General features: G+C 45.7%; 8 protein-coding genes across 8 annotated transcripts; 6 read left to right on the top strand and 2 right to left on the bottom strand.

The window, feature by feature from the left end:
• Positions 1-1485: 1485 nt before the first annotated feature.
• Positions 1486-4284, top strand: TGAM01_v209416 (hypothetical protein; the record flags this gene model as incomplete). Its single annotated transcript, XM_024550550.1, has 6 exons — positions 1486-1613; positions 1680-1757; positions 1819-2629; positions 2691-2852; positions 2912-3178; positions 3244-4284. 6 exons carry the CDS (start codon positions 1486-1488, stop codon positions 4282-4284), a joined length of 2487 nt encoding a protein of 828 aa, XP_024404695.1.
• A 58-nt stretch (positions 4285-4342) lies between these two features.
• TGAM01_v209415 (TOXD) lies at positions 4343-5989 on the bottom strand (the record flags this gene model as incomplete). Its single annotated transcript, XM_018810544.2, has 5 exons — positions 4343-4792; positions 4885-4969; positions 5036-5327; positions 5441-5753; positions 5912-5989. Coding segments are annotated over 5 exons (1218 nt in total), but the record flags the coding sequence as incomplete, so codon positions are not given.
• A 731-nt stretch (positions 5990-6720) lies between these two features.
• TGAM01_v209414 (oxidoreductase) lies at positions 6721-7891 on the top strand (the record flags this gene model as incomplete). Its single annotated transcript, XM_018810543.1, has 4 exons — positions 6721-7263; positions 7335-7515; positions 7576-7692; positions 7749-7891. 4 exons carry the CDS (start codon positions 6721-6723, stop codon positions 7889-7891), a joined length of 984 nt encoding a protein of 327 aa, XP_018656229.1.
• A 1181-nt stretch (positions 7892-9072) lies between these two features.
• Positions 9073-10034, top strand: TGAM01_v209413 (glycosyl hydrolase family 61; the record flags this gene model as incomplete). The annotated part of the gene is made up of 4 exons (XM_018810542.1): positions 9073-9190; positions 9258-9312; positions 9390-9767; positions 9830-10034. 4 exons carry the CDS (start codon positions 9073-9075, stop codon positions 10032-10034), a joined length of 756 nt encoding a protein of 251 aa, XP_018656228.1.
• A 705-nt stretch (positions 10035-10739) lies between these two features.
• On the top strand, positions 10740-14033 carry TGAM01_v209412 (hypothetical protein; the record flags this gene model as incomplete). Its single annotated transcript, XM_024550549.1, has 9 exons — positions 10740-10970; positions 11044-11124; positions 11200-11525; positions 11836-11882; positions 11973-12276; positions 12330-12641; positions 12694-13321; positions 13427-13546; positions 13971-14033. The coding sequence occupies 9 exons, from the start codon at positions 10740-10742 to the stop codon at positions 14031-14033; spliced, it is 2112 nt and encodes a 703-aa protein (XP_024404694.1).
• Positions 14034-14564: 531 nt separating this feature from the next.
• TGAM01_v209411 (hypothetical protein) lies at positions 14565-14952 on the top strand (the record flags this gene model as incomplete). The annotated part of the gene is made up of 2 exons (XM_018810540.1): positions 14565-14724; positions 14783-14952. The coding sequence occupies 2 exons, from the start codon at positions 14565-14567 to the stop codon at positions 14950-14952; spliced, it is 330 nt and encodes a 109-aa protein (XP_018656226.1).
• Positions 14953-17546: 2594 nt separating this feature from the next.
• TGAM01_v209410 (hypothetical protein) lies at positions 17547-18338 on the top strand (the record flags this gene model as incomplete). Its single annotated transcript, XM_018810539.1, has 1 exon — positions 17547-18338. One exon carries the CDS (start codon positions 17547-17549, stop codon positions 18336-18338), a length of 792 nt encoding a protein of 263 aa, XP_018656225.1.
• A 5329-nt stretch (positions 18339-23667) lies between these two features.
• On the bottom strand, positions 23668-23989 carry TGAM01_v209409 (hypothetical protein; the record flags this gene model as incomplete). The annotated part of the gene is made up of 2 exons (XM_024550548.1): positions 23668-23817; positions 23966-23989. Coding segments are annotated over 2 exons (174 nt in total), but the record flags the coding sequence as incomplete, so codon positions are not given.
• Between the last annotated feature and the right edge of the window lie 1096 nt (positions 23990-25085).

Raw genomic sequence — 25085 nt, 5'->3', positions numbered from 1 at the left:
TGTTAGAATCATCATCTAGACATGCAATCGAAGTGTTGAAGATCTGAGTATACCTAAGCATTTGTAATAGTGCCGCAAACATGAATAAGGCTGAACGCTTCTTTTTTATTAGAACTTAGGCGAACAGCTGAACAAGAAAGAATGCTAAGTATGCATTCACGGGTCGAGTATCTACCGCGTGGTCGCCGCAGTAGAAAATATCGTAGAGTTATCTGGCAACCAGCAAACGTGCGATTATACATCTGAAAACTACCTACCTACTTAGGTAAATATCTTCACGGTAAATCTATCAGCCAAGGTCTTATCAAGCAATTAGCAAGACATTGGGTCGCAAGAAATAACTGTATAAGACAAGAATGGAGAATAGCGGATACATGTGTCTAGCCAAAATTAGAAATTTGATTGCCATGCGCTTATAGTATTTCGAGCAATTATCTCAAGCTGACGTTAACGCTCGAGCATTCAATTTGTTTCCAGAGCAACATAAGTGTTTGCGCTCGTTCTTCCACTTCAAGGGCCGCTTTGGAACCCAAAATTTTATTGCTCGAGTCTCACACTTTGCAAGTTATATTTCTCTTCCCGCTAGAAAATCGGGGCAGGCAGACATCACACCCAATCTCGAAATATCTGACAGCTATACTGCCCGCCGGCTTTCAGCCCTCTTCATAAAGTCTGGCCCCATATACTCTTTCCCTTTTTTTTTTTTTTTTTTTGTTTCACTGACATATTGCGCCCAAACACATCCGATCATCAAACAAGATGCGAATGTACAGCAGACGATAAATGCCAGTATAGGCGTCATATAATGCAGCCCGCATCGCTCTTGGTTGTTGGCCTCGTCACTGGCCAGGCAATAGTCGACCAGTACAGTGCTACTATTTTCAAACTCCGGCGAGAATTTGCTGATTGATTAGTGATGCAAACTCGAGGCCATGATAGCAGATAGGGTCATGGCCCCCCAAAACGAAGCCGACGAAAAATGTGGCCAAATTTGAGCTTGCCTACTACGCTCTTCGGCTGTCTTCGGTAAAAGCGCACTTGTGAATGGCAAAAGCGTACTCGACGTTTTTACGTTGGACTCGGTCGTGGGATATTCATGCACAGGCTTATAAGTGCAACGCACCTTTTTCGGTCATCCGACCTGGTGGAATGGCAATCAAGAACAGCGTGCGCTGGGTGTCTCAAGTTATAGAGAATCGCAATCAATCAGTCCAGGCAAGCTCTGGTTAGTTGCCCTGCTTCATTCGCAATGGGCAGAATTGCTCCATTTACTGTTTGTCCAAGATGCTGAGTCGATCTGACTGCACTGCTTATCGATAGATTACGGGGCGTCTTGCTCAGTGCCGGCTCTGGAGCTAAGCCTCGGACTTTGCTGCAGCGCTCACGCTTAGCTCCGTCTCTCTGGATCACCGCTTCTAAACAAGGACTCTCGAGTTTCCTTCATACTTCTGATGTTTATTTTGATAGCTTCTTAATACATACCCGATGGCTCCTGTGATATTGGGCCTATCCCATAAACTACTATATCCACTCGCTATTTTCTGCAACAAGCTGATCTCCTTCTCGCGGGCAATGAATTTATGCCGGATTTGTGATAGAGAGTTTCGCCGCAAGTATTTAATAGTCTCTCCTCATACTTTCAAGTCCATGGATGAGAAACTGACAAGACCACACAATAGGGATAGCCTTACTCGGCACATGAAGATGCACGAGCGAGGCCCCAAGGTGCGCAGAAAGTCTTGCAACCGCTGTCAAAGGTAGCAGCTTGTAGCGATGTCCTTTCAGAGAAGAGGCAAATGTTAAGATATATCAATGCAGATCGAAGATTAAATGTTCTGGAGATCATCCGCAGTGCCTCGCGTGTTCTCAGAGAGAGGTCTTGTGCGCATATCCTTTGAGTAGTACTGGCTGCGACCAAAAGCGCCAATGCGACTCTCTCACGAAACCGGCGCATAGATCAACTCCAGGCGTTACCGCACCCTATATCTTCAGTCATCAAACAGAGTGTTCAATTAGCCTGGAAACAGTTGAAGCGAATGGCCGAGGCTCACAGTTGTTCTCATCAGAGACAGACATACAAAGCTCAGCATCTTTTACGCCATTTCCAGTACCAACCTTTGGTCCGCTTATCACCGAAAAGGCTGGTGAAATCTTTCCTCATAATAATTCAATTCCCCATTGGGAAGCTGCAAATATTGATTGGATGCTTCGAGATGCTGGAGATAGAGTCGATTTTAGCACTCTCGGCTTCTCTGCTGATCTCATCCCGGTGGACCCGACCTCACACTTACTCTGGTCCACGTATCAAAATCCTTTCAATGTTGCCCAAGAACCGGCCTCTAAGTACAAGGAGAGCGCGATACAGCAAGAAGGCTGGCTGCTTGATCCTCCTGAACTTGCTGAGCAATCTTTGGACGTCCCTGAATTAGGTGAACATCGGGTTGACCAATCAATGACTGGATCATATACACAATTGCGAGATCTCACTGATGACGATCGAGATCGTATCCAACAAACAGCCAAAGCCTGTCTCGAAGAGCCAATATGGGCACCTATTTCATTTGCGGCCTTCCCCAGCAAAGAAAAACTTGATCACTGTATCGATCTGTTTTTTGTCAACTTCCAACCAGTGAGCTAAGTCCTGATTACTTTAGTGTTTTAGCACATTCTCATCTAATGCAATTCAATAGGTCCTGAGCTTCATTCACAAACCTACTTTTGACCCTACAGTCGCGCCAGTCACGCTCATTCTTGCTATCGCAAGCATAGGCGCGCGGTTCACCAATCTTAGCGGGGCAGCGTCTTTTGCTAATGTTATCGCAAAGCTGAATCGCCGACTCCTACTCTCTACGGTTCGTTGTTTACAACCGGGCACTATAAATAAGACACCCCGACACTGATTTCCTGTTAGGGCGAGCGCGATCCACGAATTGCATGTTCTGAACCTTTCATGGCGGCACAGTTGCTCCAGGGGATCTACGGATACTGCAGCGGCGATAGAGTCTTGTTCAATTATAGCGAGACTTTAAGATGGTCTCTAATCCAGACAGGGAAACAAGTTGGCCTGTTTCATGACACGCCGCGACGGACTCCCTCGACTAGAACCGAGAGTGTAGAAGCTCAATGGAGCTCCTGGATCGCTTTCGAAAAACGGAAGAGGCTGGGATGGGCCATACACGTATGCTTCATCTCTTCGAGTTTAATAACGAAACTAAGCTGCAGCTTATTCTAACTTTTTGGTAGGAGTTCGATGCCCTGGCCAGCGTTCTTCATAACCAGCGCCCTGCTTTCAGCACACCGGATTTGACCCTGGCACTCCCCAGCGATGCAGATAGCTGGGAAGCTCCGTCAGCCCATGCGTGGATGGCCTTGCATCCATGGAAGAACGAGGCCGATCCAGTTGGCTTTAGGCTCGCAGCTCGCAGCTGCTTCGATGCTACCCTCATCGACAAGATTCAGCTAACTGATACACAACATATCCATATCATCATGATCACACTAGCTCGCTTTGTGTGGTCACTTAAAGAGTTACAGGTGTCTCCTCTTATGGACGTGGTGCCCGATTATATGCCAGTTCCTGACCATAAAGCAACACTTACAGACAAGATGGGAGATTTCTTGGTTTCGCCTCACGATCTAAAGTATTCCATGGCCACAGACGACCGCACCCTTCGCCATGTCACCCAAAGAGCTTTGATCATCCACATGGCATACTTGTATGGCGCAAGCGATCTGATGGACTGGTTGCCGGCTTTACTTCGCAGCGCAGGTTTCAACAAGCCAGCCCGTGAGCGCATGATCAAATGGGGAGAAGAAGATCCGGCGCGAGTACGCAAGGTCATCTACCACAGCTCACAAATCTTGGGAATCTGCCGTGACTTTCCTTTCAACACTCCATACGAGTCTTTTTACGCCTTTTACGCTGGTGCGGTATTATGGTGCGCTGCTACACTCCTGGCTTCTCCGCTCAGGGATAGCATTTGCAGTGGTAAAGACGAAAAGTCTGATTCCGAAATCAACAGAGTTATCCTTCTGTTGGATAGGCCTCCAGTTAATGATGCGGCTAATTGGACTGCTGGCATTCTGAAGTGGGTTCGCGAGGGCGGACGGTATATTCAGCTCGGCATGTATGGCGTACCAATGCTGGGCAGCCCAGAGAGTCGAGTACAGGTGGTTCAAGAAACGGTTCGTGTGTTGCAAAACATGCGCGTTTGGGATATTTCTCGAGCATTTGCGTCTACTCTCAGGCGCCTCGTACGAGCTGTAGAAGTGACCCATCGATAATAGAACTGATCGCCCTCCTCTCCCATCTACATTGATGGCTCAAGCCTCACTAAATGAATTACCGTTTATTGGGCTGATCAACAACGTATACAAGTCTCCTCCCCCGTACTCTTCCAGCTTTCATGTCTTCTAACCCAGAAACGATTCCATCCAGCCCTCCGGGGCGAACTTCAGCAGCGCTGGGTTTAATTGCATTTCGCGCAATGAGCCGCTCAGCACGGCGGGCAAAATCAGTTGCAAACGTTACGTCTTCGACATTTATGTCTGCTCGAATCCCTATAGCTTCAAACAGAAATTCTATGTTCAGCATCGTGAATCCGAAGATGTTGACAGTCGTAATGCGTCGATCACGAATTCTAGCTCCCGTAAAGCTGATGTACTTTCCTCCAGAAACTTCCATATTAGAAGCACAAATGGCAGCTGATTGCTCCGTTGCTATGCAGTCGACTGCAATTTGTATCTTGCCTTGTGTAGCAATTCGTAAATCTTCTAAAGTAGATGGCGCATCCTAATGATGTTCAGCTTTCAGGTAATTTGGGAGACTGAGCTCTCAAACGAGCTCCACGCAGTGAGTAAGATTCAGACTACATAAAGACTCACATGATAGAAAATGTGATCGGCGCCGCATTGCTTCACTAACTCATGGCTGGCCCGAGAGCACACGGTGTATACGAGCAAGCCCGACCTTTGTACGAACGTAAGGATCCCGCTTTGTGCACATGTCAAATGAGTCAATTGATGTAATACTTACAGTTTGGCTAATTGTATTTGCATTAAGCCATTTGAAGTACCGCCTCCATAAATCAAGATCGATTTGCTTCTGCTCTCGTCGTCTGTCGTAGGTGTGCTGCTGACCGCTTCACTTGGAAGAGATGGATATGGCACTGAGAGATTTCGATAGAGAGAGAACCCACTGACGAAGATGGGCGTTGGCAGAGTTGCACCGCTTTCAAACGACATATCATGAGGAATATGTAAAACGACGTGGGCCGGCACAGCAACATACTGGGCAAAAGCGCCGTCGTTTGGTCTCAAAGGATTGCCTGTAACACATTTCGTTTTATCAGCACAACTCGTCAACAAAGTTTTGAAAGCATAAACCAATGCCAATTACGTATTGAAAAGATAAAAATAAAAGCAGTAAATATATTCTGACCTCCTGCTGTAAAGCCAATGACACGATCGCCGACCTCGATTGCCGTAACCTCATCGCCAATAGAGGCAACCGTGCCAGCGAGGTCGCAACCAAGAATGGTTGGTGCTGACGACTTAGCACCGTAGAGTATCTTCCAATCAATTGGGTTCAGACACACAGCGGCAACTTTGACGACAACTTCGTCATTGGCAGGTACCGGAGTTGCACATTCTGAAACTGTGGCTACGCCGCACTCGCGGTGATGAAGGGCGAGCTGAGACGTCATATGATCCAATTTGCCGACCGGAGAACAGAATAGTGATGGCGTTGGATTCTATGTTTGTGAATCAATGAACAATCGTAAATATTCCTTTACAGTTGCCATTAAAAGACAAGAACAATTGGTCTGGTAACTGTCCAGTATTATTTGTTTGAGAATCATTTCGCACTGTCCTCCGGTGAGCTAAAAAGCTCATGGGGCGAGTCACTTACACATCGTATCCGACACACGTTCTCCGAGCGGCTGACAAAAACGTTCCACTGGTGAGCGTCGAACCACCACGCCGCTATCTGAGAAGAGAAATATAGATATCATAGTTGCTGCATTCAAGCTGGATATGCAAACATACCCATACCTATATACATATTTAACCTCACTGAAGCAATTGGTGCAAATATGTTCCTCTGCAGCCCTCTGCGTGTAATAATTCCAGTGTGGAATTTGTACAGAAAGATTACCATACACAAAAGGCAATTAGTTGGTTATAAATCTAAAATCAACAGAAACTAACCATGATTTCATTGTTCCGTATTTACGGGAATACTGCGCAACGTATATCACCGTGATTATCCACCTACTGGAGATAATGGAGATATCGACTTGGAATTTGCGCCTGACGCCAAGAGTTGAATAGAAAGAAAATATTTATGGTCTCGACCCAGGAGCATGGAAAAACAAGAATTATTAAGCCAATGGGCGTTAATTCTAGGCGATTTAATGGACCAGGTTCGTGTCCATATTTGGCTGACACGCTTTCTATGTGGATCTTACACAGAAACTCCGCGGCGCTGATGTGGTGGCGCTCTACAGTAAGCTTGGAGCATTGCCTAAAAGAGATGTATTGATATACGCCGTTTGGTGAATAGATTGAGAAATTAGGAAAAGACATCTTAAAGAAATCTCTATATATGATCCCGATTCTAGCTCTTTTTATTTTTTTATTCCCTTGATCCTTCAATCCAATTCAGAACTCTCTATTCATTAACTAGTCTCAATACCTTGCCGCTTTGCCTCAGACAACATGGCTCCTCCTACCAACGGCGATTCCATCTCTGGGCACGACCTGGCTACAACATACGCAGATAACATCAAAGGCAAAGTTATCCTGGTGACTGGTACATCTCAAGGCAGTCTTGGAGAGGAATATTGTCTAGCAATTGCCAAATCTGAGCCCAAACTTCTGATTCTCGCGGGCCGCAATGCCGAAAAGCTCCAGTTCATCATCAGCGCCATTGCAAAGGCCAACCCCAAGGTTGCCACCAAATCTCTCAATCTCGATCTTGAATCTGTCGCAGAAGTGAAAAAGGCGGCCGCTACCGTAAACTCTTGGGATGACGTGCCACACATTGATGTCTTCTGCCACCACGCAGCCATCATGGGCACTCCATATGGAACCACAGTTGACGGATTCGAGAGGCAGCTGGGTGTCAACTATATCGCTCCTTGGGTGTTCACCAACAGCATCTTGCCCAAGATTCTCAAGTCGCAGAGCCCACGAATTGTACTACTTAGCAGTGATGGCCACCGCTGGGGCCCCATTCGTTGGCATGACCCCAACTTCAAGGTAGTGTTCAACAGCTTGGCTTCGTCGGAACAATATCAGTGGCTAACAATCTCCATCATCTCATCGTATAGGGTGGTGAGAACTACAACAGATGGCACGCTTATGGCCAGTCAAAGACGGCGGTTCAGCTTTTCGCTCTCCATCTAGGCAAAGTACTTGGAAAGAAGGCGCAAGTTTTTAGCGTCAACCCCGGTGTGATTATGACCCCATTGGGAGCAAACATTGACTGGGCCGGCGAGTTTGGAGACATCAGTAAGTTTTCTTTTTACACCGATACAAAGACATGCTTCATTTTACTAATTCTTACTCTAGTTCGAATTGATTTGGAGCTCGGTAATGATGAGGCAGTCAATGGCTGGCCAAAGTACAAGAGCAAGGAGGCCGGTATTGCAACAGCTGTGTATGCCTCCTTTGACCAGGATCTTGCAGGTGAGCATTCAAGTATCTGGATATCAGGCCCCAAACTCGTTCTAACTCGTATTAAGACCACACTGGCGCGTATCTCTTGGACTGCCAGGTTTCGAACCCATATGTGCATACCGTTCGACCATGGGCATTTAGTGAAGTCGAAGCTACACGGCTCTGGAAGTGGACGGAGGAGCTTACCAATGAGAAGTTCTCATTCTAGGTTATTTTGCTCTAGTTGTACCACTACTTGAGATTTAGGATACATATACTCGTCATAGATAGATAAATGCAGATGAAAAATGCATCTCGATCCAACTGATGGGCAGACGTCTGCTCAGCTGCTGACACTATCCACCTCGTACGGTTTCGCAAATTTATGGAGATAGCGGCTTACTGGCGTTCCATATTTGATAGAGGGCACATGATTGAAGAAAGAAGATAAGTCTCCAAGTAATAACTGAAACACCCAGTAATCAGAGCTCGCTCATGATATACGTTTACTATCGGGAAGATTCTTGCGAATACCACTTGCTTAGGTCAGCAGCCATTTGCCCGGCGGGCGCCAAGTCGTAAGTTATCACAAGCGGCTTAAGCTTAAATAATAACCGATGAGGCTAATTCAAGGAAAATCCCTAATAGCCAGTTCAATCCACTCTCGTTTAGCTATTCTTTGCCCCTTTCCTAGCACTGTAGATCCCAAGATCGCGTGGTAAATCTCCAAATGCAGGTGTTTACACGCCCATGGTTATTGTTAATTGCTATCTGATAACCCCGCAAAGATGATGCGGATATTCTATTTCATCACGGTGGCAAAATAGAATAAAATCCGCAGCAGCTATAACCTCTTTCACAACTCGGCCGCAAAGATATATAGGAGAAAACGGGATACAATCGCTCAAAGAGGTAAACGGAAGGTGACCTTCCGTCAACTAGGAGTTATCCGTTGCCTCAAAAGAACATATCTCATAACTCATATCACTTAATGTAGCAGTCAAATTGAGGCTATAAAAACAATATTAGCCATAGCTTCAAGCATGCTATTAGCCGTAGCCATACTAAACTGGCTATAGAGAGACACTGCTTCGACGCATTGTATAAGGTGGCATCGCCTCCGTGCGTGATATGAGGTGATGCAGCTTCTGCACATGATAGGGGCGGAACTGCCTCTATGTTATACTAGGTAGCACACTTGGAATCCCTGTATACACCCATCGACGGTTAAATCTTTGTTTCCATAGGTGCATGAAACATATGCAGACCGGAGCCTTTTTCCACCAATCGTAGATTTTGAGCTTCATACCAGAAACTTCTATAAATACCTGTATAAGAAGTAGACGATGCTATACATCAAATAGGTCGTCTACCATTACCAACGTTGAAAAAGGAGCCAAGACATACAAAATGAAGTCTTACGCGAAGCTGACTCTTACGGCACTCGGCTGTCTTGCAGGAAGTGTTCTTGGTCATGGACAAGTCCAAAACTTTACCATCAACGGCGTGTACAACCAGGGCTTTATCCGTCTGTTTCTCTTCCTCTTTTGGTTCCCAGCATTCTAGGCAGCATCTAACATATGTGCTCCAAATAGTTGATTACTATTATGACAAGGTCAACACTGGCAAATTCCCCAATGTTGCAGGCTGGTATGCTACAACCCCAAGATCGCCGCTGTTTATCTTGCTGCAAAGGTTTGAGTAAATTACTTATACGTACGATACAGGTACGCCGAAGACCTAGACCTAGGCTTCATTGCCCCTGATGCATACACTACGCCTGATATCGTCTGCCACAAGAACTCGGCGCCTGGTGCAGTCACTGCGACTATACCAGCTGGCGGCACCATTGTTTTCTATTGGGGCCCTAACACATGGCCACACCCATACGGCCCCATTATCACGTACTTGGCTCAGTGCAGCGGCTCATGCACGAATGTGGACAAGACATCGCTACGCTGGGTCAAAATCCAGGAGTCGGGCATCAACTATTCTACTCAAGTCTGGGCGAATCAGGCTCTTATCAATCAGGGCAACAAATGGAGTGTGACTATTCCATCAAGCCTCAAGGCCGGAAACTATGTCATCCGACATGAAATCCTCGCGTATGTTACTCCCTGCCATCAGCTTTCTCCTAAAGTGAATAGCATTGATCTAACTTACTTAGTGCACATGGTGCCCAGAGTGCGAATGGCATGCAAAACTACCCGCAGTGCATTAATCTTGCCATCACTGGGTCGGGCTCTAAGTCGCTTCCTGCTGGAACTGCAGCAACCGCGCTCTATAAACCCACTGATCCAGGCATCTTGTTCAACCCTTACACTACAATCACGAACTACACTATCCCTGGCCCAGCTTTGTGGCAGGGCTAGATTTAGAGAATGCAGTGTAAGTTTCTGTAGCGAGGTCTTCATCACGCAAAGTTCGCTACGGAAGTATAAGTTGCGGAACTAAGTATATTCAGTGTTGGAAGTTCATTTAGGTAGAAGCCGCAGACAATCCAATATACTTGGTCTACTTTAACTATGTTGTCTCTGGGTGACACAGATTGATGCCTTCTGAGAGAGATTCCCACGTTAAATTCCCCGTGAGCAGAACCAAAGTGCGCAGCCGGAGGGATTTACGTCTTATAAACTCATTCCGGTTTCAAGTAAGACTTGCATGCAGCAGGTTTCGTTGCCGCGAAAGAATAGCCAAGCCAATGCAGAACTGGCGCTCCTAACAGGCTGTCTGAATTAATGCGGCAGTGTTTGTTTAGGGAAACCGTTAAGAATCCTTTCGCTTAAATGACGCCTGATCAATTCCTGGTCCAATTCAAGAGGCAAGCCCACCATTTGTTTTATTCTCGCGCAGCGTTTGATTCATGTCCACCCAGTCATGATCAGATACGATTGACTTAGCGTGATACAGATCTGATTCTCTGACGAGAAGACAAAAGCTTATGCCGATCGACGACGGACTCATCGATCGCGTCAATAATGCACATCGAATCTTTCGGTAGGCATTACCGAGCATATCTGTGAAGATCCCAAACATTACTGCTTTTGGCTAAAGGCGGCGGTTGGCACGTCGGCGACATGGAGCAACCAATTGGCAACGATAAGAGTGTCTTTGTGACATCATTTATGGAGCGTCCCTTCTATGAACTCAGCTTTGAAGCCAGCTCTGAATTCAAATTTCTCATCGTCAAGCTTCTTCCCATTATCGAATTTAAAACGAGCGAGTCATTGTCTAAAAATGCGCCAAAGCTCCATCGCGAAATTTGCCTCCACCCGAAACTTGTGCTTCATCCGAGACACCACATCTCCGTAAATGATACTCGACAGCCATCCACGCTTGCGCTACCGTCGCATTTTACCGAATGTCCTGACTTCGGCAGAGGAACCTGCAGCTCAAGAGCCCAATAAGAAGAGAAAGATCGCCATCGTGGCTTGCGACACATGTCGCGAAAAAAAGATTGCTGTAAGTCGCAAGTCCGCAGAACGGCTTGACGACGAGCCGTGATCTTCGGGTTCTTTAACAAAATACGATTCATAGTGCGAGGGGCAACGACCATGCGTGGCTTGCAAGCGTGCAAGCAGGACGTGCAACTATCAGGTATCACGAGGCAACGCAGCTCAGACGGTGCAGCAACTGCGCTCGTTGCCCTATGACGAAGCAATTCAACTGCTTCACACGCTTCGCTCATCTACAGAACTCAAGTTATCGCCAGCTCTTTCAGCGGATCATTCACCAGCGCGAAACAGTCTCGAATTTGAACTGTTGAATAGACATGTCGTCGCCTATCCGCCACTTTTTCCCGTCCAAGTCGGCTCACTGCCTCTGAGAGAGTTGCTGAGACCAACTCGCCTCCAGATCGAAAGGTACGCTCGGTAATGTCGACTAAGACAAGAATAAGCCTGAAGATTATCTTGATGCCAACGAGCAATGCATCGTATTAATTCGGCTGTAGCTCCCCGAATAAGAGCAACGCTTTACGTAACGGGCCATCTTCATCGAGACCGCTTTGCGATGATAGACTTCGTCGCATAGACATAAGCAGATGGACGGATGTCAACGTTGCTAATCAGACTGCTCTTGATGCGCTATCTTTCTATTTGGAAATCGACTATCCTATTCTACCAATGTTTGATGCAGATCTCTTTCTAGAGGATCTCATTAACCAGCGATCAGTTTTTTGTTCTCGCTTTCTAGTGAGTTCGTTGATGTGCTGGGCTTTTGTAAGTTGGTTCTATACGCATATTTGCTGGTATAATGCCCTCATGTCAATGTGGTAATTAATATTGGATAGTTGCCTTTCATCGCCATAGATTCACAAGCAGCAGCGCTAAGTGTAGCCTTTTTCGATGAAGCAATGTCTATTTTGCCACTGGAACTGACTCAGGATTCGATTACAGCTATGGCGGCCATTCAAATCTTGAGTATTACAGTAACAGCGTACGCAAAAGACAAGTGTGCTGTGCGGCTCGTTCAAGCCGGTGTAAAAATGGGGAAGCGAATGGGGGTTTTCGGATGCCAAGCCTCCACGGAGCTTCCCATACCGCCTGCTTGTAAGGAGAACAGCTGGAAGAGGGCTGTCTCATTTACGACATGGGGAACTTTCAACTGGGTGTCGTATGTGTGCGTTGTTTGGCTGCTGAGAACTTGTGCTGATTTGCGATCAATAGCCTGCACTGTCTCCACTACCAGACTGTAGAAGTCGAACCGCCTTCAGCAATCCCCATGCCAGGGGATTTGATGGACTTACCAGATCCAGAAAGCAGCGAGGCAGTCGCGAGCAGAATCGATTGTACCGTTTTTCACGCCTCTTGCAAACTGTGGGCAATCTTCAATGAGGTGTTGTGGAAATATTACAGCGAACGCAGTCCATCACTTGAGTTTGCAGAGAGCATATATCGCAAACTACTGTTGTGGGCGCAGACTCTGCCTCTCGATCTAATAAGGGGCAGAGAAAGCAGCCACGCTGAAACCATTATGCAGTAAGCAAATTGACTATGGCACGTCTTTGTTGTAGCTTGCTTACTGAAATAGCATGTACTTGCACATTATTGTTGCCGATGTGTTCAGGCCGTTTGTGCGATCGCCTCATCCATCACAACGCCTCAAGTCATTTACCTCGGCTCAAGCTGTTCCAGAAGGCATCTATGCGGCCTCAATGAACCAGTTGAAACGCCTAGTACTAGCCTTTCGCGAAAATTTCAAGAATGCCGCTTACTCCGTATTCTGGCAAACAAGTCTCATCTACCTTGCAAATGCTATGGTATCTGAAGCTAAGAGCGGTGACCCCGAAGGGAGGTTTTATCTAGAGCTTTGCCTTGCTGGAATGGAGGACTTGTATGGCTCTTTTCGCATATCCAAAGTCATCGTACAAAGTCTTTTATCGATGGCATTGCGGGAGGGTACTTTTAGCTACGACGAAGCGCGTCGTGTTGCCGCTGAGCTCGAACTCTTGGGGCGACATCATACTGCAGCTATCTGCGGCCATGCTCTAGATGCTGATGAAGAGGATATTGAGATTTCGTGGATATTCAACCTGGACCTTGCGTTGGAAAATCACGACGCCGCGCGCGCTGGTAACCAGGCACAGAACTACGAAGAGTTGATGGCACTTGATGAGTTCACAACCGGCTTAACAGGAGAAAATGATTCGAATATGACGGTGCGTTGATTTTGTCAGCGGGATGCCTGTCACCAGGATGCCTGTCACCAGCACTCTGTAAGCAGAATGTTGTGCAAATTTGATCGTACTGACATGACCTCGAAGAATTTCGCTGCAATGTCGGGAAATTATCTTATGCTCTTCATCCTAAGGGAAATGAAGGGTAAGAAGACGAGTTCAGGTCGCCGGACTATCGCTCTTGATCGTGCCCTTGTGGCTCTGACGGTGCGTATAATGACCAATAACGGACTTTAGCTAAAGAGCGCAAGTTACATGAGAGGTATGTGGTAGAAAGCAGCGTTTCTGGCATCGAAGAGAAACAATCATTCATTCGCATACGGGAAGTTTACCAACTAGCCCAAGACGAGCGAATGCCGTGCTACAATGGTACGTCCAGCTCTCATATTCCACCACAACATTGAGGACAGATGGCTTGAGAGCAAAAATGTGGATAAAGTAGAAGCTTGGCTCGGCTCTACGGCCTAAGGGCATTTTCTAGCGCTACTTGCTTATGCGAAGCCTAGTAAGTTACCTGCTCATGAAGCGGAATGGATATTTAGATAGATCAAAAATAGTAGATAGAGCCATGACCTTGAGTGTCCTTGGCGTCGTTTCTAGCATCAGCCACGCCTCACCTGCAATTGTGCAGTTGGCCATAATGAAGGCGGAAGCCATTCCCACGGGATCTCGAGAGAACATTCTCAACGGCTAGCAAGCAAGGTGCCCAAAGCTTGTATGCAGATCAGAGCGACCCCGCTTATACCCTCCGAGATTACGCCAAAAGCTTGTTCTTAGCTTGTAGCAAAAGTCAGTCCTACTCGTTGCTGTGCAGCTCTGAACTTTCATGCTTTTACATTTTCGTGGGCTTCATATAACTAAACAAAAAAACAACCATATAGAAATTCCGCCCTTGTTTGTTCACCTCGTTCTGGGATCCAACTTTTCAACGAAAATCACCATTAACATAACATTCTGCGAGAACGACAAACTGCGCATAACCACATCTTACATCGACTGACCAATTATCCGATCAAACACCAAAATATGCAGTTGAATATCAACCCGAACGAGCAGAATAGTAAACGTTTGTCAACTGGAGAAAGCCTTACCATCATTCTACAAGACTGTAATTCCAGACCCAAGTCGCATTTCTTGTTACCCAAGTGACACGCTTAGAAGACGCAACTATTTTTTCTGCTCTTGCCAACCTATCTGGAATTACAATCATTGCGTGCATATTTCAATGGATTCCAAAACAGATAATATCCCTTCGCCAAACTCTCGGCTGCTCAGCCAACCTCTTCTGGATCCAACCCAGAACTCAGAAAAAAAGGGCCTGAAGGAGTCAGCTGGTCAACTGAATTACCAGACAATCACGACGCACTCCGAGGAGACTAATATTGGTAAGCACATAGATTAAATGTGGTGCTGGGGAGAAGCTTACGCTAACTCATAATAAAGCTCCGCCTCGAGATGACAAGACTCCGCATCGGGAATGGGTAATGAGTACTGAGTATGCCGCATTTGAGGGCTACGCGGATCAGGATGCTCAGGCCGAGATGGAGGTCTACTACACTGATGACCAAGAGGAGCCTTGGTGGATTTGCTTTGTTCCATTCTGGCTGGAATGAGTACGATATCAAGGAAGATACAAAAACCCCGCTGCTTATCACTAAAGATTTCATCGTGAAGACAGGCGGTGTTTTTTTTTTTTCTTGCAGCCCGCATGGATATCCGGCTTGTACTTCTGCAAAATCCCCGCACAAGTCAATGATTCTTTCTTCAGTACTCATGCTTATAATTTATCAAGTCATAATGAGATTCTCCTAGTGTTCTATATTTGCTTCTACAGTAGGCCAGGAGCTAGCGGCATGATACCCCAAATTAGACCTAAATAAATGTATGAAACAAATCCCGGCAGCGAGCCATAATATTACTTTCATCTCTACAGGCGACTACTGATGCTTCATATGCCTTTGTAACAGATCTCTATGTGTACGAGATGCTTCCCGCTATGAGAATACATGATTAGATCACTTATTTATGATTCGAGGGAGACTAGCTGTATCTGCAATAAGAGGCGTAGCTCGCTCCACTGATGAGCCCTCTTTCTATGCGTCCTTGGTCATGCATTCTGAGGGATACGCACGTCCTGCAGACGGAATTGGCTGTCGTAAGTCTTGTACACGTCATAGCATGGGCGTCCTTGAGGCGGATAATATTTACACTATCCTGTCTTGTCAAAGGGGAGGAGCGGATGGTCCGGACGAGCATACACTTGAACTTGGTGCTTTGAGTATGGAGATCAGTCTAGCGTTTCCTTTCCATCGCAATTCTGTTACTCGTAAAAACCTAGATAGATTCAGATCGATTGGAGAAGCAACCAGCCCCCTTTGTAAAAAAAATAGTGGCGCTACCACCCCCGGGCGATGATGGTGCGCCAGTGTCCTAGAGATATCAACGGTATTGGAGAAAGAAATCAACCATACTGTGGAGTTTGCTGGGCAGTAGGGGCCGCTGAATAAACCTCGGGGACAACTCAGACACCGCTATTGCATGTGTCGCGTTATTACAGGGGGGGGGCATAGACAGTTCGTGATTTGGCCTTCTTCCACTAGCCACTAATCCGCGCTTCGATGGGTGTTTGCCATGCCCCTTGAATCTCGATCACAAATCGATGTGGGCTCTAGTCCATTACCATTCATTAATTGAGTAACGCGGCTGGAAATTTCAAAACCATCAGAATAGAGTGCAAGAAACAACCGGCCGAAAGGTTTCATCATTTTGCAAGACTTGTGGGGAAATCGCGTGTATATTGCGCCACTGATTGGACTACGGTGGATGCTCCGTGACCAATCATCCGGTAGAAGTAGTTGAGACACGGTGCGAAACATCAAGTGCCTAGGAGATTTTGTGGAAGATCGTCGAACGCCCAGAAGAATGATGGCTTCGTGCCAATTGCACCTTGACGTCTCTTACGACACGCTATCCAAGAGGAGTATAACAAGGAATCTAACAATGGTTGAATGGATAGTTCGCTCTTTTACCCCAGAGAACCGTTGCATTTAGTGATATCAGAGGCGAGACAACGGCACAACGGCTAGCGTACTCCGTTTACGGCCTCTGCTGTGCTATTTCCGGTCAATCAAGCCTTTCCTTGGATTCAATATCATCAGGCAAAAGCCCATGTTGCCCAATTTATATCATCAAGAACTGGACGACATGTGTCCTGATGTTCCTCCAAGGAGCGAGCCATAGCAGCAACATTGAGCCAAAGCAACAGCCCAAAGGCATGTCTAATCCACCGAAACATTCCGTCCTAGGGCAATTCATCTACTCGGTGTGAGAAATACACGTGCTGTGTGGCAGTTTCACGCGTACGCATTTCTCCCCCCCTCACATGCCTGTGGGCTCATATAGCTCGAACTCAAATCGACAGGCATTGTCAAAACCATACAAGGATGACAGAGGGGTGAGCTGCAGCCCGAGATGGAGAGTGGCGAAAACCAACAGTTGGAGAGCCTATGGATGAAATATTAGTTCTGCACCTAATGCTGAAAAGGATGATGCTCTCTGTACGTGTGAGAGGGATTCTTTGAGGATGATTTCCGTGATCAACCATTGGGTCTTTTCGATGTAGTATATCTTCTATTGACGTTAAGGCCTTTATTTGCTGAAAAGATCTGCGCCATGACTCTCTCCCATGATTGGCCAAGCAGAGATAAAATCGCAGGTTACGACGCCGGGTGGAATCTTGATTATGCTATGCTACAAATTTCAGAATATTATAGTTGGCATATAGCGATGCCAGTATTCCATTTAGCAATGCTAGGCTCCGCTTCCTTGATTGGCTATTACACGAACAATAGCCCTATTCAACAGCCACGACAGATAATGCATGATGGAACGGCACATCATACAAGCTTACGGTATTGACCGAACGGGAAAAAGCAGGTTCCAAGGCCAGCCTATGCATTTCCCACATTTTATGATTATCGCCACTGGTACTATGTCGCAAATGATGTTCGGGCGATTTGTCTCGAGGTCTAATGAAACTCAAACCACATAAGTGAGGCTTGACAGCTTTTTCTTGCCAAATTTACCAAGAGATCGTACATTCACTGCGCACTCTCAGTAACAAATAATCTCATGTCTTGATGCATTTCATACATACAACAGCCGCTTTCGACTTCATTGAGCTACCTACTAGCAACCATATCTCCTTATGCAGCGTGTTGGAACCAATCCGCCCTCGGGGTTTTCTGACTTGCACTTTGACTCGCTGAATCAAGTCAGCACCGATGATGGCAGTGAATACCCGCTGCCAACAGCATTCGAGCCATGGGATGCAATACGGTATTACACACAGCTCACAAACGATGACGCGGCCACGGCCATGGATCCAAATCTACTGATAACCTCCAAATCTGCCGGCTTAGGAAGCGAATATGACAGTCAATTTCTAATGTTATCAATGGATGGATCGCCAATATTATCCGAAACTTCACCTAATACCTCCAGTACACATACCCAGCCATCGCCAAGCTCTGTCACCAGGGAAGAGCAAAGCACGGCCAGAAAAAATAAGCGCAAGAGAGGACCGCAAAACTCCCGCAATCAGACCGAAAAGAAGGAGCAGGTCAAGCAGCGGAACCGGGTAGCCGCATCCAAGTGCCGACAGAAGAAGAGAAACAAGGTGGACGAGCTGAAGGAGCAACGTTCAATTCTTGAAGCGGAAAACGGCAAACTCCACAATGAATATGAGCGACTTCGCAAGGAGATTGGCCAGGTTAAGTCCGATCTGATGCACCATACAGAGTGCAACGACGATAACATTAATCAGTGGATTTCCAACGAGGCCAAGACGTACGTGGATAAGCTTGTCCAGAAAGAGGAGCGACGGCGGATGGGGAGCCTCAGCAGCTCGAATGGAACTGTTGAAGATGTTGAAAATGCTCAAGCGGGGTTGCCCTTTGGAATGCCAAGTATGGCGTCTAGGGGCAATCGCCTAGGGTAGTGATAAGGCAGGGAGATGTTTGCCCATCTCCCTGTCTTCTCTCCCAGTTCTCATCTTCATTGATCCATTCTCGACGACTTTTTATCATATTTTAATAGGTAGTGGTAAATATCACCATGTGTCAAAATGTTTCTTTGAGCGAGATATTTCCTTCTTTTTAACATAACAGTCTCAAACCCATATTAAAAAAAACATCTTCGCCACTTGAATTTACCCCGCTCTGGTGTTGAGGCAGACAACGATCTCAAGTGCGGCGAAGAGCTCGGAAGCTCTTCCGGAGCTTCTCATTGGTCAATCGTCTCAGCAGCGTGATTACTTAGTATGGGGGGGAAAATAAATAAATAAGGATGCGGTCACTTTGTTTCTCAAAAAAAAAAAAAAAAACTGCAGTGGAAGGCGATGAGTTATATAGGCGTCGCGCTTGTAGTGAGATGGCATTTACAGTGGACTCTTTCTGTTTGTTTCGATGTTTAGCTCTAGCGACTGATCGTACGTCCGGTAAGTGCATCATGATGAATTGTCGAATCACTCATAACACAGAGTTTACACTTATATCCACTTATAAATGAGAAATGACTTTTATTCCCCCTGTGTAATTGATATGAATACAGTAAGAGTGGGAGCACGCGTGCGATCGACTAAATCTGCCTTGATTCAAGGGCTGGCGCGCCAGTTTCGATTCGCAATGCTTGATGCGTCAACGAAGCCAACCAATTATCATAAGTTGTACACTCGCGAGATCGTTTTTTGAAGATGGTACTACTTATACACCAGGACAATACTAGCGTGTAATGTGCGTAAACTCTAGTAGGCAAGGCACAGAACGCGAAAAGAGCAGCAGGTGGACAATACCCGAATGGAGGGTTTCTTCCGGACTATGCAGGGAACTGCAACTTTCTCCGATGTCTATCGATCCAAAGCCAAGTTTGATGGAAAGGTCAAAGTTTGAACCCTTCATGGTCCGTTACAAAGGCCAGAAGATTCGGAGTATGTATCTAGATGGGCTGACCAAGCACAGCGTTTGGCATCCATAGGGTTTTACCTATTTGGTTCAGAGGAAGAGTTTCTGCATCTAAACAAGTGTCATTAGTCATAGATCGAGTTCTGATAGTACTATACCGTACCAAAACGAACCTGATCTTTGCCAGCTTAGTGGCTTCCTATTCTTGCGGTGGATCTCTTAGATTGACACATCCAGCACTATTCGCATTCCTTGGTACCCGTACGGCTACGTATATCAAGCCTATCTTTTCTCTGTGAGAAGTATCCAGCTTCATAAGTTCTACTTAGGCAGGATGGAAGCGATTTACTAGAATTAAGTCTTTATATCGAGAACAAAGCCTTGTAAGTGAATCCAGAGACATGGCTAGACGAGATAACTATGCTTAGATAATCGAATATTCGCAGATTCGAAAGCTTCATAAAGTATTCATATACAAGCACTTTAAACTGATTTTTCACACACTGTAGTTTCTCTGTCTTCGTAAGTCTACTTGTGCGCCATGACAGTGAAAGTCACCAGCATTGCGCGTAACTAAATGTAGAGACACTTCGAGACACAATCAAAGTCAAAAGCTAATTAGTGATAAGTGAGTTCATCAAACTTTCCCATAGACATGCTTTCTGTAAAATACGCCGTGAAATACTTCGCGACCTCACTGTTTATCAGCAAGGATAGCAAAACACAGTCACATAATTAATCCTCAACGACAATTGAAGGTCAACATATGAGAGCAATACAATCTCATCAATGAATAGATGAATATGGGAAAAAAGGAAGGAATCCACAATACCACAACAAGAATCAGCATTTGTGGCTGTTTACGCGTGCAATTAGCACTCGCCTGATTATGCGACATAACTTCCTCCATTACTTCATGTACAAGTCTTACGCTTGTCTCGTTATAGAGGCTCGTATAAGTTCAAAGCCTCATGAAGTATAACCAGTGCCCCCTCTTACTCCCTCAATACAACTATACTCTAGATCAGATTGACACATGGCCTTGAATGCTAATCTCTGGATAATCTCTCCGACTCTTGTTAGGGTTTTATAAACTACTATGGAGACAGATACTTTTGCAAAGACAATATCCTATCCGCTTTTCGATCTTTCATTCACGCAATTCAAAGAACAGAGACGGCAGTCAAAGATGAGTTAAGGAGGCATAACATTAATACGCATGCCATGAGAGTTTTAGCTCGTTTGGAGCGTTTGAGCTGGAGTAGTCTGTTTAAAATGTTGACGTTAAAACAGCATGGAGCACATGCCAAGTCAGAAATGAGTAAGGAGATGAAACAAGACCACCGTGGGCCCGCCGAGATGCCCTGCTTCACCGCGCACACTATCAAGATCTAGTACCCCATTACGTGGGGGGAAAGCCTCTAAAACTGCCAAGAATGGAGAAATGCTACTTCGACTCGCCCTTTCAAGGGTTTGAATGCCGAATATCACCTACCCCTACTCCGTACAGGAACCCAGTATTGAGCCCTTGTTAGATGACCAGCAAGTACCCATTGTTTCTTCTCACCGGCTATGGGGAAGTTATGGATAGACTTCTAGGCTGCCTTACCTTTCAGATCTTCATTACTATCGTGGAATAGGACTTAGATCAATATTGATGACATATAGCTCAGTTCTCTCCGTTGGCTGCAAGAGAAAGATGGCGATCCATTAAGGGGTAGATAGTTGTAGAGTTCATCTCGCACTTATTTCCTATAATTTCATCGAATAAGCATTCACTTCATTTCCTGAAGGTATATTTCTCTATTTCAGCTTACCCTTTACTATCTCGGCAAGTGGCATAGTTCGCCACATTATAACGCAATATCTGACCGGAGACTCCGATTACTTTTTCTTATATGCGTCTTTGGGATACAAATAATTATGCAAAAGCAAACTCTCCACTAGTAAGCCTGTTTCTGACCTCGATGACCAACTTCAGTGGTTGTCAACGCCCCTGCCGAAATCGGCTCCGACTCCCTGAACACTGCGTTTGGCTCTACCCTTGTAGATGCGAGTAATACACTCCTTTAATTGACAAGCTCTGTTCTCGTAGGCTCCGCAACATTGGGATGCAATAGGCAGAAATAGGCAGTGAAACAAGAACTATGTTATTCTAGGATTCTATCTCGATGTTACTAAGACTGGGTTAGCCATCGAGATCGATGAATAACGTTGGCCTTACAACATCCTTCTGAATTCATGCCGGCAGATTTTTTTTGGTAACTGGGCTCGGCATGAGTTCAGGCATCTTACTAAAAACCCCTAATAAAAAACTGAAAAGAGTTGTTAGGGGGGTGTGAGAGTGCCTACACCATATCTTATGTTCATGTCTTGCTTATATGCATGCCTTGCGTAGCACTGACTATCCTCGAGCAGTGTGCTATTCCTGTATAAGCAGTGAATGGAGTTGCAATGGCCATTGTGTACAACCATTACGTCTATGTAGAATAGACTTGTCGAGATGTCAGCTGAGCTTGCTGTCTTCTAGTATCACTAAACACATGCCTAGCCATATACAAAAGAGTACAAAAGAGGCAATGTTTACGAGATTATACTCTCTCTCCTGTTTGTTTAGACTACAACAGGATGGATCTATGATCTAATAGGGCTCCGCATCCTTTGATCTCGAGATGGCGATCTAGACACTTGTCGCCCAAGGCTACTTGCAGTAGTTAGTTCTTGTTTGGACTACCAGCTAGTATGCTTATTCTTATGAAACTTCTGTCTCCTGGAAAAAAAAAAAAAAAAAAAAAAAAAAAAAAAAAAAGAGAGCATATAGAATAAAATAAACATAAAATGGCATTTACGAAGACATCTTGAAAGAATGGGGTATCGCACGTGGTGATGCGCAATAACGGAAACAATGCACGAATAAACCTGGAGTGAGAGAGACCCTTGCGCGACAATTAAAAAAAAAAAGGGAGGGATACCCCGGGTATTTGCGAGAATGCAGCGAGCGCTTTCGGAGTAACACTGGGGCAGTTGATATGCACGTCAGTCCAGATGAGGAAAAAGAGAACTTTTTCAGCGCTTGAAATATTTTACGCAGCGTCTTACATACAGAGAGGTGTGCTTGAGCATTGTACCAAAAAAGAAAATTGCTACCAGGACAGGGGTTCGAACCCTGGCATCTCTCGATAATGGTGTTTAAGAAATAGATAACTTAAAACCATCGCCTTAGACCACTCGGCCACCCTGGTTTTCAGGCAGTGTGCGCCTTATTGTAGCCTATAGGGCTACACTAGCACTAAGTCCGATTCCCGCACAATCAGCCTTATGCATGGCCTCAAAGCGATTGACTCAGCTTTTGTCAAGGCGCCAAGATGCTGCACACGTGGATGCACATGTGCGTCTTATGCGCTGGTGGTCAAGGGGCATTTGTATCATAAGCCAAAGTGGCGCCACTCGATATCTTTTAGGTGGTCTGCGATACTCCTTCAATCGGTGAAATGAGATGCATGCTTGGACTTACATCCCTATCTAGACTTATCTGGCCACCTACCTATACACAAGAACTTTGACTTCGTTCCATGGGCTATCTCTTTCAATAACACCGTAGAGTCTCATGAGAGCGATAAGAAGCCGTGAGGGGATGCAGTGAATTAAGATAGATAATGCCAAGCATGATATAGGGTAGAGTGGTGATGTGACCCGCATTCGACCTATTGCACCGACCGAGGAGAAAATGCCAGGACTTCATCATCGTTAGCTAATGTATTGTAAAACCTCGGTCACATATATGTGTCAGTATCATACAAGCAAGTTTGTACCTTTTTCTTTGGCCAAAATATATTCTCAGTTTCAGAGTCGAGTGTACGCACAGCTCAACACTCTCGTGGCACCATCCCGCTCTCACACACACACGTGCATGCAGTCTGTAATCATGATCGGATCTGAGGCGCCTGAGTAATCATGCATAGCCACCCACACGTCACAAAGTATGGTGTGGAAGAATCATGGACTACGGAAAATTATTCTCCAAATCTGATCTACAGGGGTGACTCAGAAAATACGCGCCCTAAAGCATTGTAACATCTAAAATGGAACTACTACTAGGTTTCTTAGTATACCTACCTTAGGTACCTGAGATGCGCCATGTACAGCGGCTTGCCCGGCATATGTATTCCAATGTTAACATTGGTGATTCTTAACTGCAAAGATTGAGTACTTGAACAAAGAATCAGGTATATTCTCGACGTGCAGAGATTTTCCTTCTTCTCACACATCTGTGCTAGCATTTGTACCACTTATCTTGAGCCTAGAGGCACCCATGTTCAGCAATATCAGCATTGAATTGCTTCCCTAAGCTGAATTCTCCTCTTTAAACTATTCATCTAATATTCCGCTCCTTATCCCTCTTGGTGATAATTTGAATGAACCCCTGCTCTTTACTTCATCCATCTGGATATGAACAGCCACCGAGACACGGATTGCGTGCGAGATAGACGCTTTCGGAGTGCGCCGTGCGACGTGCGACTGTCGTATTTTCTTTAGAATTAGATTGTGGACCTTTCTCCATGTAGCTTATTGGGCTGTTCTTAATCATTTCGACTGATTGTAGTAACTTGTGGGGAGCATCTTCCATCTGAGCCCACAGCCAAACATTTAAAGGGAGTATCCATACCAGCTGTTTAGTCAAAGGAACGGTTTCAAGTTACAATAGGCAGAGATAAGTATTGGTCCCCTGCCAGATCTTAGATACCTATCGCAGTAGCTGGATTAGGTATCTGTATAAATACTATTTCAAGGCCAAAAAGCCCGCAGGATTGCCTACTTGGGATCCATCCATAGTTATGGTGGGCTCCCCGCGTAACATCAATTGCCAGTTACCTGTTTGACAGCTACAATACTACCCTCTTGTACAGTGGACCTAGCGTCCACAGCGGGCTCATGATGCCTACTAGGGCATATCTATAGCATCTATCGCAATAAGAACGACGATAGAGCTAGCCATCACCTTATCTAGAGTGCTAAATCTTGTTGGCGGCGTGTGACACATGCATGTGGCAGGCTTCTAGATAGAAGACATTTTTCTAGCGCCATGCAGCCAGGATTTTAAGAAGCAGCTACCTCTCATGTAGTACTTTATGACTATACTCTATCTATACAAGATCTATACAAGATAATAAACGTTTGCCACGTTTGCCAAATGGGGAATCACAAAGAAAAGGGTTTCTATGTAATACCTACATACTTCTTTTATTGCGCTACAAGATCGAAGAGTGGGGCGACCGGGGCTGGCGAGCCGAGCCGTGCCGGCGCTAGGGAGGACTTCCGCGTATTATACGAAGTAAGCGGACATCTTGCCTGCATGCTGGAATTATGACACGGCCGGTGAATCCTTTGTGGAATTACGGAGAAGTACAGTTACATCCTGTCGCTAAGAGCAGGTTCTACAAGTAACGGCAGCATGTACAAGTAGGTACTTGGTGTCACGGCGGGACTGATAACGCCGGTCTTTGAATCTTGATTAAGCATATGCTTCGACTACACTGCACACCATGCATTCGCCACTGAAGGATGCAAAGGGGTATGAATGCGTTTCTTGTCGCGAGGCAAGGGTGAGCAAAAATGATATCACTCGGATAAATGGGAGTGATACTGGGCAGCGCTATGAAGCTCGAGTATCGTATCTGCGGATAAATTAACCGCTCAACATGAGCTCACAATTAACGTGCTCAAACGCCCGACCATTGCATGTTATTGGTTAGACTGCGACTGATAGGCAGACAACGTTTTCTAAT

Source organism: Trichoderma gamsii (assembly GCF_001481775.2).
Source record: "Trichoderma gamsii strain T6085 chromosome Unknown Scaffold_46.2, whole genome shotgun sequence".
In the NCBI taxonomy this organism is placed as follows: Eukaryota; Fungi; Ascomycota; class Sordariomycetes; order Hypocreales; family Hypocreaceae; genus Trichoderma; species Trichoderma gamsii.
This window is presented reverse-complemented; position numbering and strand designations above follow the sequence as displayed.